The 20,449-nt window shown below is 35.8% G+C and overlaps 1 protein-coding gene across 7 annotated transcripts in view; it reads left to right on the forward strand.

The window, feature by feature from the left end:
- Positions 1-20,449, forward strand: part of brm (ATP-dependent helicase brm) — a 714,323-nt gene that overhangs the window by 577,720 nt on the left and 116,154 nt on the right. For all 7 annotated transcript variants that reach the window (XM_090374387.1, XM_090374383.1, XM_090374382.1 and 4 more), the window contains 2 exons: positions 1,791-1,896; positions 10,679-10,915. In XM_090374387.1, coding sequence (XP_090230513.1) covers positions 1,791-1,896; positions 10,679-10,915 — 343 coding nt within the window. The remainder of the gene's footprint in view (positions 1-1,790; positions 1,897-10,678; positions 10,916-20,449) is intronic.

Below are 20,449 nucleotides of genomic sequence, written 5' to 3' on the forward strand. Positions count from 1 at the left end.
CATTTGAATTTGTTTTAAATAGAGAAAGGATTCAGAGAGATTTGCTTCTTTACCTATGATGCTATTGAGAGACAGAGGTTGCTGTAGATCTGAAATGAAACTAAAAGCTGTTTGTCTAGCGTTGTTGAACAAGCTTCATTCAAGGATTATTTCCTCCTCAGTGTGTGCACTGAGGAGGAAATAATCCTCCTCAGTGCACACACTGAGGAGGATTATTTCCTGTAAGCAGATATAGATGTGTGTGTGGTGAGTGTGACCTATTCAGGTTCTGGCTAAGATTACTTCTTCTTTTCCATTTTTATGAAGGCTAGAAGTCCATAATTGTGGTTCAGGTTTTATCCATAAGATGGAAACTTATGCCAAACATGATCAAAAGCCTCTAGAAATGTCAGGAGAAACTGCTTGAGTTTCACTAGTCTTTTTCATTGAATTTATCTATAGATGGAACATAAACCAATATATCACCAGCAGATCGATCCATATTGGTGATCATTGACAAGATGGGACATTTCGAGATAGTTTAGGAGTTGACAGTTAATTTCTCCATTACTTTGGAAAGAGTAGAGGCTTGACTCTAATGAAATTTTGTATGTCCCAACAAATTTTTCTAAACAAATCAAATATAAAATTTTATGAAAATCCATCCTTTAGGAGCCATGTTATTACATGCAGATGGCTGAATACATGAAGACAGTAGATACTTTACAAATATATGCAAACACAACTAAAAAGTCCCCCAGAGAGAGAGAGAGAGAGAGAGGGGGGGGGGGATCAATCCCAGGTCTGAACACAGGCTTTTCCTCAAAATCTGGGCTCAGGCTCAACACTATGGCAAATTGTTAGGTGGAAATAAACATTGTTGAGAACTGATTAGAACTGATACCATTATGAAATAATGGGTGGTGGTGGTCTGGTTTTTTTTTTGCAGATATGTTTTTCCATACCTATTTCATGATGCATTTTGTAAATGAAATTGATTGTGAAATATACCCAACATTCAGCAGTGCTAGCATCACTGTTCACATGGAACTGTGCATTGTTGGTATATTGGATATTTCAAGGTCAGTTACCTGCTTTGCCCATCTTGTAACTAAGAGCTGAAGAGCAAAATTTAAAAAAAAAAAAAAAAAAATGCAGGATCACTGTAGAGTTAACTGCTGCACGTTGTGCAGTTTATATGTGGAACCATCTGCATGTGCCAGTGTAGCACACTTCACAGGACCTTACAGGTAATTAACTGTGAAAAGGTCATTTATGTAAAGTAACTCTGCTACTCACAGACAAATGAAAAAATATAGATGCTAAATGCTTAGTTGTGGAAATGCAGTTTCATCAGAGGCAGCCTCAAACCACCCATCTTTATGACAGAGGCCACGTCTTTGAATCTTTACTGTTGGTGATATTTATAAAAAGCAGCAGTTGCTACTGTTTTAGAAATAGAGCTCAACCACAAAGTATGATCCTTTAATACATTTAAAGGATCATGCTTTGCAGACTGAAGGACAGAAAAAAAATTCTCTTGAATTTCTGTGTCCATTCTATTATTATTGGTTCTTTTAGTGGCTCTCTTCCATGGATACCTCATTGGAGAATAATTTGCATAATGTTTTTACTGGTGATACTTTATCAGATTAAGCCCCCTCTCCCACCTTATTCTTTTCCTTATTGCTTGAAGTTTAAAATTTCAGCTCTGTGCAATTAGCTGCTTTTGATATATAGACATTCAAAATTATATAGATTAATCATGCTTATTTAGTGATAAATTATTAACATACACTTTTCTTTTCTAGTGACAGTCGGGTTTTAAGTGGTGCATTTCTCCAGTTGCCCTCAAGAAGAGAACTTCCTGATTATTATGAAGTAATTAAGAAACCTGTTGATCTAAGAAAGATTAAGGTGAGCAATAAAATGCTTGCAATTAATTTTATAGATTTTTTGTACAAAAATAAAATGAAAAATTATAGGAATTTATAATAATTTTATACTTGCATCTGGGAAAATTCTAACAGTTTCATTTAGCTTCATTTTGTTACATTTTGTTCAAAATATAGCTTGATTGCGAACTGCAAAGAAGACAAGAATGTCTTAGCGAGCATTGTACACCTTTGTAAGCACCTTCCGAATATTCTTTCTGAATTCATTGTGCATTTACTGTAAAATACTTATATAAATGTAGCCTCTCTCTCTTTCATGACCCATAACTACAAACCTGTTATCAAATGAACTGTAGAGAGCATGGCTAAATTAGCATTAGCACATGATGCAAGAAAGCAAGCTTATATGGCACCAGCCAAAAAAACCACCCTTATTTCACCCATCCACTCGCTCCAAATGTTTGTCAAGTTCCGCCTTGAATCTATTTAAGCTATCAACTTCTACGACGACAGATGGAAGTTTGTTCCAGCAATCAACCACCCCGCTGGCTAAAGGCAAACTTCCGCACATCTATCCTAAAACCGTCTTTCCTCACTTTGAATTTATGCCCTCTCAGGTGATTATTCTGAGCAAGAGGAAGAATCTCATCAGCATTCAGCATGCTCAAACCATTCAAAGCTTTATACACCTCTATCAGATCACCTCGCCAGTGCCTAGTCTTCAGACACTGTAATTTGCAAAACTTAAGCCTTTCTTTGTAAGAGCAACCCTTTGTTCCATTCACTAATCTTGTTGCCCTTCTCTGTACTCGTTCCAACAGCCCTACATCCTTCTTAAAATGAGGCCTCCAGACCTGTATATAGTACTCAAGGTGTGGCCTGACCATTGCCTTATACAAGGGGATAATCACCTCCTTATCCCTGCTAGAAAAATTCCTGTATAGCATTGACAAGACACCATGAGCTACTCTTGCAGACCGTCTGCACTGCTCAGAAAGCTTCATATCTGCCTGCACAATTACCCCCAGGTCCTTTTCATTCTCTACCACTGTCAGTGTAGTACCACAGAGGTGATACGTTGCTCTGGGGTTATATGAGAGGGTAAAAGAGGTATGAGAGGGTACTTTTCTAGATCCTGTTGCAGCAGTGTACTGTCATTAGTGTCATTAACAACCCTGCCAACCTCCGTATCGTCTCCAAGTTTGCAGACGATACGAAGCCTAATATACCACCATCAATATCTGATATTGATACGAAGACGATACGAAGCCTAATATAAATACAGAAAACAACAATGGACCCAACACTGAACCCTGAGGACCTCCACTAATAAGATTAGTCTATGAAGAGCAGTGTCCATTGATTACCACTCTCTGCCTTCTCCTACTCAACCATCCCTTTATCCATAGCAGCAATTTGCCTCCACACTGCTCCAATTTGTGCAGCAGTCTTCCATGTGCAACAGTATCAAAGGCTTAGGATCCAAATATATGATATCAAAGTTACTCTTTGTATCCAGTTCCTTTGTGACTACATCATAGTATCCACTCAAATTAGTCAGACAAGACTTCCCCTTAATAAACCCATGCTGTGTCCGAGCTATAACTGAAGTCTTGTCTAGATGACAAGACTTCAGTTATAGCTTATATAACTGCAACGCTTCTTTAACCAGTGCCTCCATTAATTTCCCTCGAACACAAGTTAAACTAACAGGTCTGTAATTACCTGTTTCTCCCTTTGATCCTCCTTTGTGGATTGGGGTCACATTTGCACATCTCCAGTCCATGGGTACCTCCCCTGAGTCCAAGGAAGCTCTCATAATTTTTGGAAAGATCAAGTAACTTCAAAATTATAAAATAGCTAGTTGCTATTTTGGCCTTTTAAATATTTTGAAAGTAGGAGAAATTTCTTGTCCCCTTTTTTTTTTCTCCTGCTGTAATTTAAACTACTTTGGTAAAAGGAATGGTCTTAATGCTCACAGAACAAACTTTGCTTTCACCACAAGTTGCCTTGGTATTGAATTACAGTAGAGCAATGAAAATCCGAATGTTAATAATCTGAACAAGTCAGCATTTATTTATTATTATTATTATTATTTTATGCTGGTGCCATAAAATAATTACAGTAAGCCCTAGTTATTGTGATCACATTTGCGAATTGAATTTTAATTCTATTAAACACCAATTCTAATAAGTGAAAATCGAAAGAATATTATCCACAGGCTATATTTAAAAGATAAGACACTTCTATTGGCAACCTCTTTTTGGAACTTAATCTCTCATCAGATGACAAGTGGCCTCTGCTCATTCCATAACAACAGTTGTAATGAAGTTGTTCGGTGTGACATGGCATACAGTAGATGAATTTATACTTAAAATTATAAAATAGCTAATGCTATTTTAGCTTTCACAAATATGAAAAGTAGGACCTCTCTCTCTCTCTCTCTCTCTCTCTCTCTCTCTCTCTCTCTCTCTCTCTCTCTCTCTCTCTCTCTCTCTCTCTCTCTGTCTCTTCACAGAATTGAACTTCTACACTAATCATCATGTGGACCACAAATAATTACTATCAAGAAGCAAATCAACCATTTCCATTTGTTGGTTTATATCTGGGATCAAATTCCCATTTCGGGGAGTAAATTGTTTAGATGTTTAAAAACCGTATTTTTCTGAAAAATAAAAATGGGATAATTTTACAAAAATTAATTCTTAATAGTAACCCTAATGAAATTTTATATTTTCAGAGCTGAACCTATTGTCAAAATTTTTTGTAAAAACATTACTCAAAATATTATACAGCAATATTATAAATGAAAAATAAAATGTGCTTTCAAAAATTCATTAAAAAGCTGTGATATGATGTTCACAACTACAGTAGCTTTTGTTAACCAATAAAAATTATTTATGAGAAATACTTTCCTCCCACCATGTTATAGCAATTTAATCAACAATCCCAGGTGTATGGTTAGGTCTAGAGTTTATTTTTAAAAAATATCTGCTAAAGAGTAAGAAAATTCACAGATTGTTTCTCCATAGTTTAGTTAGCTACTAAAAAAAGAGCGTTAGCAAGAAGTATTAAACAGTCCCTGTGTTTTGATTATTTAAGGACTATGAGGTTGTGCCATGAAGCATACTTAATGCCTTTTTGCATGCATTTTCGATGGTTGTACTGTCTAGTAAATAGGATTGTAGTGGCCATAATACTCATAGCAGAAACACCATTGCCTTCACTGCAAGTCACCTTGGTATTGAGCTACTTTCAAACAAATGGCAAAGGTTGCTCTGACAACATGTTTCGAAACTTAGTTGTTCTCTATGACAATTCCATGAAAAACAGTGATAATGAAGTTGTTTGATGAGATTATTAAATGTGAACTGCCATATAGTAGTAGAACTCATAATTTCTATGTGAATCGGCCTTTTCATGTTTGAAACAAACAAAGACGAAGAATCACAATACTCTTATGGACTTGCTTAAAGAAGATTATTTATGATTGGCCTTATCACAGTATATCCCCGATTTTGAAAACTTGGCAGACAACATGAAGACACAAACTTCACATAAATTAAAAATTTAAATATGTATGAATTTAAAATAAGAATTCCGAATTGTATTTAATTTTAAAATTTATAAACATTTTTCAATATGTGTTGATTAACTTTTTTAACTATGTACAATGAAATTCTTGAGATGGTAGATTGCGGCACATTTTGAAGAAAAAAAGTAGATCGCATCACAAATTAAGTTGGCTACCCTTGCTCTATGCCATCAGTGTCACATTGTTCAATTCTAGCTATTTTTATCTGCAGTATAATCTACTAATCATTCTTCTGTCCTTCCTGTTCACTCCAGCCCTTTCTAGTATATTCAGTAATTTGATCCGGTAATTTGGTCTGTTCAATCAAAAGCCTCCAGATCTGGCACCTCCATAGCCAGGTGGGAAGGAGCAGCAGTGCCTAGCACACGCTTCTTGATTAGACCGGGGTTCGAGCCCGTCACCACCAAATACGGAGGATGTGGAAAGGTCAGGGAATGACCACCGCATATTCCCCGAGCAATATGGCCTTAGTTGCTAATGCTCCAAATAACAACAATAGCCTCCAGATCTATAAAACATACAGATACATCTTTGTTCACTTCCAGATGTGTTTTTGTCAACATTCTCATTCCACCTGTTGCATCCCTTGTTCCCTTACCTCTCCTGAAACTAAACTATTCATCTCCCGCATTTTCCTTTATTCTTCTTATCATCCTTATATTTAATATTCTTAGCATTATCTTTACTGCATGCAGTACCAAACTTATAATTCTAACATATACTTTTCTGTTAATTCTCTTAAGCCCACTTCCCCAGTAAAAGCACACACACACACACACACACACACACACACACACACACACACACACACACACACACACACACACACACACACACGCACGCACGCACGCACGCACGCACACACACACACACACACACACACGCACACACACACACACACACACAGGATGGTTTTTTTGTTGTTTACTGCATGAGCAAATTTTGAAACAGCAGCACAGTTAATTATTAATTCTCGAGGCACATTATCAGAAGTTATTGGAAGCCATGTAATTAGAATTCTGCATCAAAATTAAATGACATAATAGGGCTGGCAGTACAGGAAACAGTAGCAGGAAGTAATCACGGAGTTCTACAGGTGGACAATGAAGAGATAGAGAGGTAACAGTAGTTAAAGGCAAAGGAATGGGTTATAATTTCAGGAAAGGAATTTATGACAGGTTAAGATGCTACATGGCCTCTATTAACAGAGAGTGAATACAATTGAATTACGGTATACATTAAAAAAAATACTCCGCAAGGAAGATTCCAAGCCGAATGAACAAGGAAGTTGCCAGATTACTTGAGCAGAAAAAGATGGCATGGAAAAGTTACAGAACAATAAAAAGTACTGAAGCCTATAACAGCTACAAATTGATCTGTAATAGTGCCACAGAAAAGATTAGGCTGGCAAAGGCATATTATGAGAAATTGCTGGCAAAGAGAGCAAAGAGTGGGAATAAGGAATTCTTCACATATATAAATGCAAAGAAGAGAAGGACAAACCAGATTGGACCCTTATGTAATGGGCATGGGCTAGTATTAGATACCTCAGCTGAAGTTGCAAATGAACTTGATAGTTGCTTTGCATCAATATTTACAGAAGAAAAACCCTTTGTGTCATTGAGAAATTATGGGAGTGAAGTTGAAAAAAATGTAATTGTTGTGAAATTTCACATGTTCATTAAAGAAAAAACTTTTGAGCCTATAGGCCAGTAAGACTCCTGGGGTTGATGGCATATACACTATAATCTTAAGGGAGGCAGCAAGTGATTGCATTGAACCATTGAGGCTAATTACGAGAGCATCACTGGACTCAGGAGTGATTCCGTTGGATTAGAAAAGTGCCAATTATTTCCAATACATGAGGGTGGTTCTAAGACTGAAGTGGGAAATTACCGGCCAGTCAGTTTAACTTCAGTAGTAGGGAAAATCTTGGAGACAATTATTAATGATTGAATTCTAAAGGATACTCAGCATGGTTTCGTAAAGGGAAAATCTTGTTTAACTAACCTGGTTAGCTATTTTGATAGGCTCACTCAAGAGCTGGATTTAGGGAATAATTTCAGCATTGTTTATTTAGATTTCAGCAAAGCATTTGACTCAGCCCCACATGAGCGGTTACTTTATAAGCTGGAACAGGTTGGAATCACAGGGAAAATCCTTAGATGGATAGCTTCAGGGCAGGAGGCAGAGGGTTGTAATAAATGTTTATTCCTCAGATTGGGTTGATGTAAGAAGTGGGTTCCCCAAGGATCAGTATTAGGACCTCTGTTGTTTTTGATTTTCGTAAATGACATCGATGGAGGGATAAAGGGCGTGATGTCCAAATTTGCAGATGATGTAAAGATTGGTAGAGTAGTTAATGCTCACCGCATGCAGAGCTTCTTAAGAGATACCTAGATAGACTTCAGGGATGGTCAAAGAAACGGCAGCTATTCTTTAATCCAGCAAAGTGTAAAGTATTACACTTGGGGAACAGTAACCCCAAAATAACTTGGTGGAGTTGAACTAAAGCCGGTAGTGGAAGAAAGGGACTTGGTTGTTACAATATGGTCAGACATGAAGTTCTCTGAACATTGTAGACAGATTGCAAAGAAGGCCCATGGTGTCCTATCGATTATTTATCGAACAATTGCTAGTAGAGATAAAGGCATCATAATCCCATTATATAAGGCTATTGTTAGATCACACTTCAAATACTGTGTTCAAGTATGGAGGCTGCATCTAAAGAAAGACATTGTGCTTCTTGAAAGGATCCAAAGACAGGTAACTCACCTGGTGAGATCGGCAAAAGGGCATTCATATAAGAAAAGACTTCGAATATGTGGGTTGTAGAACTTGGAAACTAGGCACTTTAGAGGAGACTTGATTGAGGTGTTTAAGGCTCTGAGAGGCATAAGTAAAATGAATGAGGATGAAATTTTCATGGTTTTAACTGATTCTAGAACTAGGAGCCATAATTTCAAGTTAGGGGGGATGGGGGGCAAAAACTTCCTGCAATCCAGTTTAAACAGGATTGCAGGAAGTTTTATTTTAACCAGCAAGTTATAAATTATTGGAATAAGTTACCTACATAGGTGGTATAGGCTGACAGTTTTGGAAAATTCAGATGTAATGGATAATTACCTACGGGAGGATGGAAACACATAGTTTGTCTATTTCCTTTTCTCTTAGTATTTATTTATTTATTATTATTATTTTTTTCTTGGCCGATGCAGCATAAGCCATAGACTTCCTTGCACCATGAGGCCATTGCTAATACTAATAATAAATGTGCTTTGGTATATATATGCATAGTCTTATTAATTGCATGGGCACTTTCACTAAAGGGATTAGAGTAGTTCTCAATGTTCAAACTACAGACCTAACTAACTCTTTAGAGGACTTCTTTGTAATTTTGCTGTAATCTTGATTTTATTATTAACATTCAAGTTCTAAATGATTGCTGTTTTCTGTCCAGTTACGAGGGCCTTTCAATAAGTTATCTACCAAAGGTACTTCCCATAATTATATTTCAATGATCAATGATTTATCATGTTCATACATGTCTCAACTTGAATCATACTAATTTTGATCCCACTATGTTTTTGGATGTGCTTCTGTAACAGAAAGAAGGAAGACACATGTATCAAATTATGGATTTTCTGAAATTGGAGCATCATTCAGTCAACAAGTTTCTCACCAAAGATGGAAATGGGCCAAAGGCTATTCATGAAAGGATGGTAGCTGTGTACGGTAACAGTGCACCTTCAGAGTACCAGATGAAATTCAAATGGGATAGAAAGTCCATCAAAGATGATCCATGTCCAGGAAGGCCTAAGACAGCAACCATTTCAGATGTGTGCCAAGTTGTGGAAACCCTTGTGCTGAATGACAGATGTTTAAAGGTGTCCCAAATCTCTAGGGAATGTGACATGTCTGAGGGAATAGTTATAACCATTCTCCACGTTTATGGAGGATGGTTATAACTGAAACTTCATCTGCAGAATTGTTACAAGAGATGAAACATGGGTTCATCACTGAGATCCTGCCACCAAGCAAGAATCAAGGCAAGCACAAGGGTTTTCCCCACCCAAAAAATTTCGGACACAACCTTCAGCTGGCAAGATTACAGCCACCATGTTTTGGGTAGCTGAGGGAATTTGTACTTGGAACACGGGCAGAGAATCACTGGGAAGTCATATGCATCCCTACTCTACAGCCTAAGGGAAGTCATAAAGGAAAAATGCCGTGGAAAACTTTCCAGAGGTGTGCTGCTTATTCACAACAATGCACCAGTGCACAGATCACATGCTGTTGCTGCTGCTTTTAGAGCTGTGATTTTACAGAATTTACCCATCCACCCTATAGGCTGGATCTGACCTGTAAGGTGGATGGGTAAGTGACTATTTCCTGTTTCAACAACTTAAGAAAAACATACATATACATCACTTTGCTGATGATAATGATCTGAAATCTGCTGTTTCTACATTCTTTGATGGACAGACAAAGAATTTTATTTGTCAGGGATTTCCTCATTGGCAACAAAATGGAACAAGTGTATTGAAGTTCGGGGGAGTTACATTGAAAAATAAAAACTGATTTTTGCTTCTATCTCATTTCCTTCATAGGTAGGTAGGTAATTTATTGATTGACCCATGTATCTCATACTGTTGATGTATCATATTTTAGATACTTTTTAATCAAATTTTTAATCGTCTAATTAAAAGTTTAATTAACCACAGAAAAATAATGTATTCTTAAGACTAGCCAAGCTGGAATGGAATGTTTTGTATTAATTTTAAACGTTGCCTGTGCCCTAACAGATATCTTTTAGTTGTATCAATGCCACAATGTGAGTAATTAAATAATTAAAATAGCTCACACATTATAAAAATTAAAATGGTACATTAATATAGTTATATAATTTAAAAACTATAAAACTACATTAAAGGAGATATAGTTAAACTAAAGTTTAAGTCCAGAGCTCTCCACATCTTAATCTTTCTTCATCATCAGATAAATATAGTGGCACTCCAGGGTATGCAAGAGAGGCCTTTTTAGTAAAATCTTTTCAAATAAAGCAAATATAAAATTTTATTAATTTGAAAAGAAATCATATTGTGTTGTTCTCTAAAGTTTTGTAATTCTGTTTATTAGTAATTTTATGTTGACATTATTTGACATATAAAAAGAACTTATTAAAACATGGTCTATTCTATTTCTGCAGCTACGTATCAAGGAGCATCGGTATCGCTCACTGGATGATCTAGAAGCAGATTTTATGCTTTTATGTAAAAATGCCCAAACGTATAATGTAGAAGGCTCACTCATCTATGAAGATTCAATTGTTTTACAGTCTGTATTTACAAACGCAAGAGAGCGATTAGAAAAGGATGGAGATTTAGCGTTGGCAGGAGCTGATGAAGATAGTGATCCAGATCTTGGAGATGATGATAGAGATGAGGTAGAAACTAAATTTTATCATAGTTTTGGAACTCTGTCAGATGGTGGAGGGAATCTTTTGCCAACTTGTACAAAATAAAGTGCTTGTCTTCTTCTTGTTATGGTGTTTGCATGCTATGAAATTTAACTTTTGTAAAATAAATTCCACAGATATATTCATATACTTCTATTTTTCAAAGGAACAGAATATCATTTGTCATTTTATATTTAATTCAGTTGTATTTTCAGTTATCAAAGCTTATTTTTAGAAACTTTTAATTATTAACAAATTCTTATCTTGCCACAAAGCAGGCATCTGGTAAGTATTTCCTCTAAGTGGTTTTTAGTATATAGGCTACAGTAATTTCAGTATTTTTGGAAACAGAACAAATAAGATGAGTATATTAATATATTACCATTTTCACACTGTACCAATAGAAGAATGAGGAAAGTGCTGTGATATTCCTTCCTGACATAAAAACAGGAACCTAGCTAATTAACTAGGTTGTTGTAAATATTCTCATATTGCTCTCATCTTAATTTTCAATTTGAATTCTTTTTCTTTATAAAATTGTTGCATTATACTTAAAAATATATTTTAAAGAATTCCATATTTATCCATAGAGTTTAAAATCAATAAAACCATTAAAATCAATAAGTTTTAATGGTATCAGTACCATTATTGATGCCATTGCATACATTTATTTTTATGTTTTAACCTGAGACACCTCTATTTTTCTGTTCATCATAAATCAAACATAATAACACTCAGCTAATACCATCTAAAATGAAGTACTTGTCCAAGTACGGCTGATTTTTTAAAATTGTTATTTATTTATTTATTAAAAGGTTTTTTTTTTTTTTTTAACAGTAAACCCAAAGACAAAAGTAGTTGGAACCTCAGTGACACTACCATGGAAGGGACACTTGGAAAATAGGAGAAACTTATTAATAGTACACTTCACTTTCTTCTTGTCACAGAGGCGCCTCCTTAGCTAGGTGGGCAGGAGCAGCAGTGCATAGCACACACTTCTTGATTAGACCGGGGTTCGAGCCCGTCACCACCAAATACAGAGGATGCGGAAAGGTCAGGGAATGACCACCACATATCTCGGAGCAATATGGCCTTAGTTGCTAATGCTCCTAAAAACCAAATAACAACATCAAGTCACAGTTTTTGGGAATTACATATAAAGGATCACACTAATTGCTCCAAAGATTGATAATACAAGGTGTGAATGAAGGTGATAAAAGTTAATTTATGAGTTCAAAGTTGAACTTTGAGTGAATAATAGATGGGTCTTATAAATGTTTTAATAATTTTCATGGAAAGTGAATTTATTAAAGATGCCAATTCTGAGTTATTGTAGCCAGGGAAATATCAGTAGAAAGGGCATTCATCAGAAACTGAGCAGAGAATGGAGTGACTCAATGAGAGAAGCATTCATTAATTACTTGATCACTTTTTTAAACAAACTTTATGGTTTTAGAAACGTGTTAGAAGCATTATGTGAGGTTCAGAAATGTTCTGTAATAGATCAGATCTGAAATTTTCAAGATCAGAATTTAAAATAGTACCAAGAGAAAAACACTGAAATGGATCAAAATTTTGAGAGTATATAACAAGTTATGTTGCCAACCAGTTGTGCAATTACATAAAATGTGTGTATTATTTTACACAATTTAGTTGAAAAATATCTTTGACAAGTTCTTAAGGTGATTAAAATCTTGACTTTATTTGGTAAGAACTTGGCTGTATTACCAGCCAGAATTTTTTTTTTTATTATTATTATTTATTTTTTTTTTAATCGTTGTATAGGACCAGAATAGTTTTGTACCCTAGTTTTGGTGGAATCATTCAGTTTTTATTCCCCTTTACCCCACCATAATTTTTATTTTATTTATTTATTATTATTGTGTGTGTGTGTGTGTGTGTGTGTGTGTGTGTGTGTGTGTGTGTGTGTGTGTGTGTGTGTGTGTGTGTGTGTGTGTGTGTGTGTGTGTTCGTTCACAAATGTGTAATTTGCCCGCATTTGCTATTTTTATTTATTTATTTATTGATGTGTGTGGCCCCAGCCAAACTATGGCAACTCCACATCTATTGCATGTAGATACTGTACAGATAAAGGCCAATCAGTGTGGTGGTGTCTATGTACTGTACTGTAGTGTAGTGCTGGGTTGTATTGTTCGTGTTGAGTGACTGGCCTCCTAGCCCACTGCAGCAAGCTACAACGAGCTAGTTACCATCCCTGTCACATGGAGCAGGGCCAGTGGTCTACTATTAGCACAGGTATTTTCATACTCATCCACCCAGCACACACACATCAGAAGCACTGGGGTTATGTAACATATGTATGTAGAGTGAAAGAAAAAAAAAGAGATGAAGAAGACAAAGCACCAGTGATAGAAAGACAGGAAAGAAAAAAAGAAGAAAATAAAGCAGAAAAGAAATTATCTACCCTATATGTAACAACCAAACTTCCATTGGACAGAATTTGATATTTGAATCTTTTCAAAAGATCTCTCAAGCCATTCCAAATTTAATTAAAAATGAACAACTAGAAATTCTCTCTCTCTTTTTTTTTTTATATATATATAATAATAAAGTTGAATTATTTCTATTTAATACTAACCATGAAAAACCCAAGGATGAGAGATCTTAGGATAACAACAATTGGAAAACTTACGAATGACATTATCAGTGCCACCATCCCTCAACATCAATGAAACTGCCTTTGTTTGATCTCTCCTCATAGTCAGATTAATCCCAAATCAGATAGTTCAACCTTTCAGAGCCAAGATAAAGTTTAAATTATTCTTTGCTTAACAAGCTTGGAGGAGACCTGTTACTTGGTTAGCTTTGTCTAATGGATATTGAGAGTTGGATCTAAAACATCAACAAAAATGCAATATTATTTAGTATATTGGACATGCATTTTCATGAGAAATAGGTATAAACAAGATTTTTGTTAAATTTATACTTCAGGGACTCAATAAACCATTTAAAATGATATAGAGTAAGGGTCTAATTTTAAATAAATTTTGAACATTCATCCCAAATGATGCCTTTCGCACATAATAATGTTGAACTTTGAATCCATTGTACTGCATCTTGCCAAAAATCAAGCCAACCTTGCAAGATTTAGACCACAGCAATCATAAAACAAGAATTGGCAATTCAACCTTACAGCCATTACACTGACCTATAAATTATTAGTTGCCATGGTAATTTATTTGTCAAGCCTGGACATTAATGCTACGCTGCATTATGGTTTAATGTTATTTTCTAAAAAAAAAAAAAAAAAAAGCCGATATAAGCCACAGTCACTTTACTAGTATCTATTACAACTAGTAAAAATAATAAAAAATATATTAATTTAAAATTTTTATTTTTTATTAACATTCAAAACACTATAAAATTCAAACACAGTTTTCTAACCATCAAGAATTAGATCCATTTGTGTGTGAAGCTTTTTTATTCAAATGACCACTGTTATCAGCTCCTAAAGTCTTGACTTATTCTCATATTTACCCTGTATGTGCACCTACATCACATTCTATTAAGTTAAATTGTTTAAAAAGATAATAAAATAAATAAATGTATAAAAGGAATATGAGGTGACTAGCTTAATGCCATTGTTGTACTTGTAATTCATGTTGCTCACACCCAATGAAATATTGTTTGTCAGTGGTGTAAGCATAAACATAAGAGGATGCAGCTAGGTATATGTATGTATTAAGCACTATATCAATATGACATACAATTTCTCTGTTTAAAAAAATGTATGCATGTGCATGCATGCATGCACACATAATGCACAATGTGTGCACACGCACACAAATACGATCTATTTCAGCATTTGCTATTGTTCCATTACTAATGATATAAAGTTTTATATGCATTTCAGTACAGATAATTCAAAATATATCTAAAGTGAAATTTTAAGTCTGAATTGGATCCTGCAACTTGTGAATAGCTTCTCTAATTTGAAAAGACTGCTAAAACCAACAGTCAAACATCATTATAAAAAAATTGCCACTTTACAGTATGTAGTATTGTTATACACTGTATATCACCTTTAACTATCCAGTGGGTACTTAAAAACAATAACCATAGCAGGTAGTGTCTTTCATTTACCAATCAGTTTTTGGGAGGGGAGAAAAGGCAAGAAATAATTTAAAATTATCAAAAAAAAAAAAAAAAATTCCCAACCAACTATACACCCAAATATCAAGACTGCAAGCGGATGAAAAAAAAGATACCAAAATCCTGTGCTAAGTTTCCATGGCAATAATGATTTCTGGCATACATGGATAGCTTCTTTACAGCTAATTAAACTAAAAAATAATTAATGATGGAGATCAAAAGTGAATATCAATACTGGAAGAATACCAAAATTGCACTTATATTATTCTAATAGTTATTTTTTGGTGTATCAGATACACCTACATGCCAGCTATTCGCTTCCTCCAGAATTGTGTGTGCGGAATCACAGAGAATTCACATACTTCTAACTTGCGTTATGAGGCACTTGTAATTCATGTTGCTCACACCACTGTAACTAAAATACACTACAGTTGCTAATGATGAGAAATACAAATGGCAATAAATTTGCTTCAAAGAAAAAATACTTTCACAATGGAGAATAAAAGAAAAGAAAAACTATTCTTAAGGAATTCATAATGTGGCATGTGCAGTCTTTCTCAGTTCCCCAGATAACAAAGATCTCCGAGTTTCTTGCTGCCATAATGTCGATGCAGCATGATGTATACAAACTGTGTATTAAAACAAGCAATGTAATGTTTATGTATAACTATATAATTTCCTGAAGAAAGAGAGTTCATCTTTTGGGATAGTATTTGTGTTTAATATTTGCAAATCATGCAGAAAAACTGAAATTTCTCTCATTTAGCACTATTGATTATTCACAAAACTTTGTAACTTAGTGCAAACTGCTCTTGTGAAATACAACTTCATAAGGTAATCATAGAGCACTGGTGTGAACCAGTGACCAAACTTAATGTTACTATTGAAAAGGGGGGAAGAGAGAGAGAGAGAGAGAGAGAGAGAGAGAGAGAGAGAGAGAGAGAGAGAGAGAGAGAGAGAGAGAGAGACCACCTAATTAAATGTGTTTGATTACACAGTTGTGAAATTTTGCCTTGGCTGTGTGGAATTAAATCTGTTGTTTCTGCATGTAAATTAAGTTTCTGTTTATGGAAAAAATTAACCAAGGAAGTTGCTTCAAGAGTGTTCCTTTTGTTGTCAGTATTTGGGTGGGGGAAGGTAGCCAAAAAAATCATCAAGATGCACTATTCATAATATGCAGTACATTTGCTAGGTTAAGAAATATGATTAAAGCATATTTGCCATTTAGCCAAACCTACTACCCAAATAAATTTATGATTAAAATGTCTTATTGTATCATTTGTAGGGCAGAACTGCAGCACATGATATCAGATTATTGTTAAAATAAAATTAAAATGTATTTGTGTACTCTGAGACAGCCATATAGAACAGGAGATATAACTATAATAATTTTTATATCAGCTATATATAATGCTCATTTAAAAATGGACCACATATTCAGGAAGTGGGTCACTTCTGAAACTCTTATGTTTAGGGTTATTTAATGTTTGACTGTGGTAGCACTAGTAATGTCATTATTTTGTTCTTGAATTTGTATTTGAAATAAGTATGCAGTTATGCAATTATATCATATTAAAATTTGATTTTCAGGACTGGCATTCTGTAGGGAATTCTCTCTTTAGTTATTCTTCATCTATAATGTAAACTAATACTTATATACAAATAAATGTAATTGCTGTACTTTTAAGACAAAGCCAATGAGATACGAGTTGTTTAATAATATATTTTGTTTGTGAAAATGTAAAGTATGCTGTCTATGTTACTGAATGAAATAATCTGACTGGAGTAACAATGTTACTCCAGTCAGATTATTTCATTATTACTCCATTTAGCTTTTCAAGTGAGAATATGAATGGCTTAAACAGCTGTTAAAACAAAAAGGAGAAAGCAAAAGATTAATGATTTAGAATGCAAAAGCAAGCTTATAAATTGCATTGCACAACTAGGAAGTGAAAATAGCTATATTGTAATAAAGCTGTATATTTAAATATACAGATAGCTTATTCAAAAAATAAAAGTGGAAACCAAATAAACTCAGTAAGTAAGTCTTTAAAATGATAAAATAAAAAGTTTCATTCACTGATTAAGGAGGTACTTAATCTGATTAAGGAGGTACTGTTTCAATGTGGGTATTGAAATAATTTGAGAAAAGACTGCACTCTGCTATGTTTTTCTGTCTTTACTGTTTGGAACTTAACCCTCTCCTTTGCTAATTGTTGCAATGAGGCAGTATAAACTAGTAATATGGGGTTGAATTATACATGTAACCAAAGATATGCAGTTAATAGGAAGTTGTATTCCCCCCCCCCCCACACACACACGCTGCTTGTCTAGATTTGATACATTGTTCTCTATTTGGCATGAAGTGACTAATCGAGGTCATCTTCTGTCTGATGAGAAGCTACAAGTTTAAAAACATCTATAATAGTAGTGCCTTGAAGTTTTTAATTAATAGGTTCCCCCCCAGGTGATGCTGTTAAATTAAAAATAACATTAGTAACTTTATAATTCAGCTCATTAATTCTGTTGTCTTTTAAGTGAGCATGGGCTCGAGCCCTGTCATTGTCACTGAAGGGAGCAAAGAGTCCCCAGACTAAATAGTTTCTCAAACTATTTATTCACTTATTATTTACAGTGGTACCTTGGTTTGCGAGCATAATTCGTTCCGGAAACGTGCTCGTAATCCAAAGCACTCGTATATCAAAGCGAATTTCCCCATAAGAAATAATGGAAACTCAGATGATTTGTTCCAAAACTCAAAAATATTCACATACTGTAAAAATGATTAATACAAAATACATACATACCTTTTTATATTTTTAAAAGCAATCGAATTTATTAATTATTGGGTAGAACGACTTTCACTGTCACTAACGGAATCACTACTATCTGTTGACTTTTTCTTTTTGTGCGACTTTAACAAAGAACCTCTCCAATGACACTTGCTTTTGCCTCCTTTTGAGGATTTCGCGGAAATATGACATTGCATTGTCGTTAAACAGATTCATCGCTTGCACTGCCACAGCCTTATTCGGGTGGTGTTTTTCTACAAAATTTTGCACTGTTTCCCACATTTTACACACCTCCCTAATCTCATTTGAAGAGAGGGATTTCTCCATTTTTTTCTCCTCCTCCTCAGACGAGATCTCCTCCATCACCCCTTGCTGTTGCTCGCGATGCAGATCCATCAGTTCGTCGGTGGTAAACTCCTGGTCATATTCCTCCACCAGCTCTTGAATGTCGTCGTTATTCACCTCCAGTCCCATGGTCGTCCCCAAGGACACAATTTCATCGACAACTGGCAGCTCCTGTTCATGAGCAAACCCCTCAACGCAATCAGACCACAGTTTTTTCCAAGCAGAATTGAGGGTTCTCTTGGTGACCCCATCCCAGGCTTTATCGATGATTTTGAGGCAGTTTACGATGTGGAAATGATTTTTCCAAAACTCTCGGAGGGTAAGGTTAGTTTCTTCGGTCACCTTGAAGCATCGCTGAAATAGTGCCTTGATGTAAAGCTTTTTAAAGTTTGAAATGACTTGCTGATCCATGGGCTGGAGTAATGGAGTGGTGTTGGGAGGAAGGAACTGGACCTTAATGAATTCGAATTCTTCCAGTAAGTCGTTCTCAAGGTCTGGAGGATGAGCAGGAGCATTATCCATAACCAGCAAGACTTTGAGTGGCAGTTTTTTTTCTAAAAGGTATTTCTTCACTGCAGGACCGAAGACCTCATTGATCCACTCAACGAACAAGATACGGGTGACCCAAGCCTTGCTGTTGGACCTCCACATAACATTTAACTGGCTCTTCTGCACCTTGCATTTCTTGAAGGCTCGTGGATTCTCAGAATGATACACGAGCAGGGGCTTGACTTTGAAATCACCGCTTGCATTAGCGCACAGCAAGAGGGTGAGACGGTCTTTCATGGGCTTGTGACCGAGCATTGCATTCTCTTCTGCTGTAATGTAGGTCCTCTTTGGCATCTTTTTCCAAAAAAGCCCCGTTTCATCGCAATTAAAAACTTGCTGCGGCAGGTAACACTCGGAAACCATGAGCTTCTGGAACTCGGCAACGAACGCCTCAGCTGCCTTAGCGTCCGAACTCGCAGCCTCTCCGTGCCTCACAACACTATGGATGCCACTTCTCCTCTTAAAGTTATCAAACCATCCCCTGCTCGCCTTGAAGCCTTCTTCGTTTTCTGAAGACGTACCTGGCTGTTTACTGACGAGGTCGGCGTACAAGGCCTTTCCCTTCTCACAGATCAAGTTCTCGGTCACAGTATCACCTGCTAGTTGCTTCTCATTTATCCACACCAAAAGCAACTTTTCAACATCTTCCAGAATACGTGGCCGTTGCTTTGATATTCTCGTGACTCCTTTTGCTACATCTAGTCCCCTTAGTTCTTCTTTCTTCTTTAATATGGTGCAAATTGTTGACGTAGACTTCTTATAAAATCTTGCGATGGCGGCCACTTTCATACCTTGTTCGTGCTTCTCGATGATTTCCTTCTTAATTTCTACCGTAATCATCTCCTTCTTCTTACCGCCTTCCTTTTCAACCCTCTTCTTCATTGGGGCCATTTTCGTAGTGTACAGTTAATAAATAACAGTCACTAAATTTGAACACAAAAAAAAAAAATTGCTTTACGCACATACACGTGGTCACAACGCTAGCACGAATGTTCACTACAATGTTGACTGTATACGAATGAGGTATGCCGACTGAGACCGAACATGCGAAACGATTAACCACAATCCCGAGCAGCACGTGATCACGTGACGCTCGGTAGGCAATTTTTAGGAAATAAAGCACAATTACAAAATGAGGAGGCACCCTTGATACACATAAACAAAGCTGCGCCCGTGTAGCAACTGAATAAACAACACCATAAAGGCAGAGATACACTATTAACACCTCACATTTTCCTAAAGCACATTTCAAGGGGTTACTACAATAAAACAATAAAAACAATTTCCAGTTGCGTTTCTGCTAGTGGAATCTGTTATAAACTGGTAGTAAACTCGGTCTAATTGCATTTGCGATTACTGTATACCGATAGCTGGAATTGTGTTGGTTTTAACGTTATTATGGTGAAATGTGTTTCCCCTTCACTGATATAAAACACATAAATACATTTTCGGAATCTTCTCTTCATTCCCATCGTGTTGCGTTCATTTGGGGTGATTCTGCGTTCGACTGCCATTTCTTGTAAACACAAAGGCGAATCGTGCATAAGCGAATTCGGTTCGTGTTATATAAGATATCGTTCCTCTATTTATAAATCGTGTATGATCGAATTCGTGTAGTGTAAACACGTGTTATACGAGGACTGACTGTACTCGTATTGCAAGACCTCGCTCGTTTATCAAGTTAAAATTTATTAAAAATTTTTGCTCGTCTTGCAAAACACTC

The sequence above is a fragment of the Mastigoproctus giganteus genome, chromosome 5, assembly GCF_048544385.1.
Source record: "Mastigoproctus giganteus isolate SK-2022 chromosome 5, ASM4854438v1, whole genome shotgun sequence".
NCBI lineage: Eukaryota > Metazoa > Arthropoda > Arachnida > Uropygi > Thelyphonidae > Mastigoproctus > Mastigoproctus giganteus.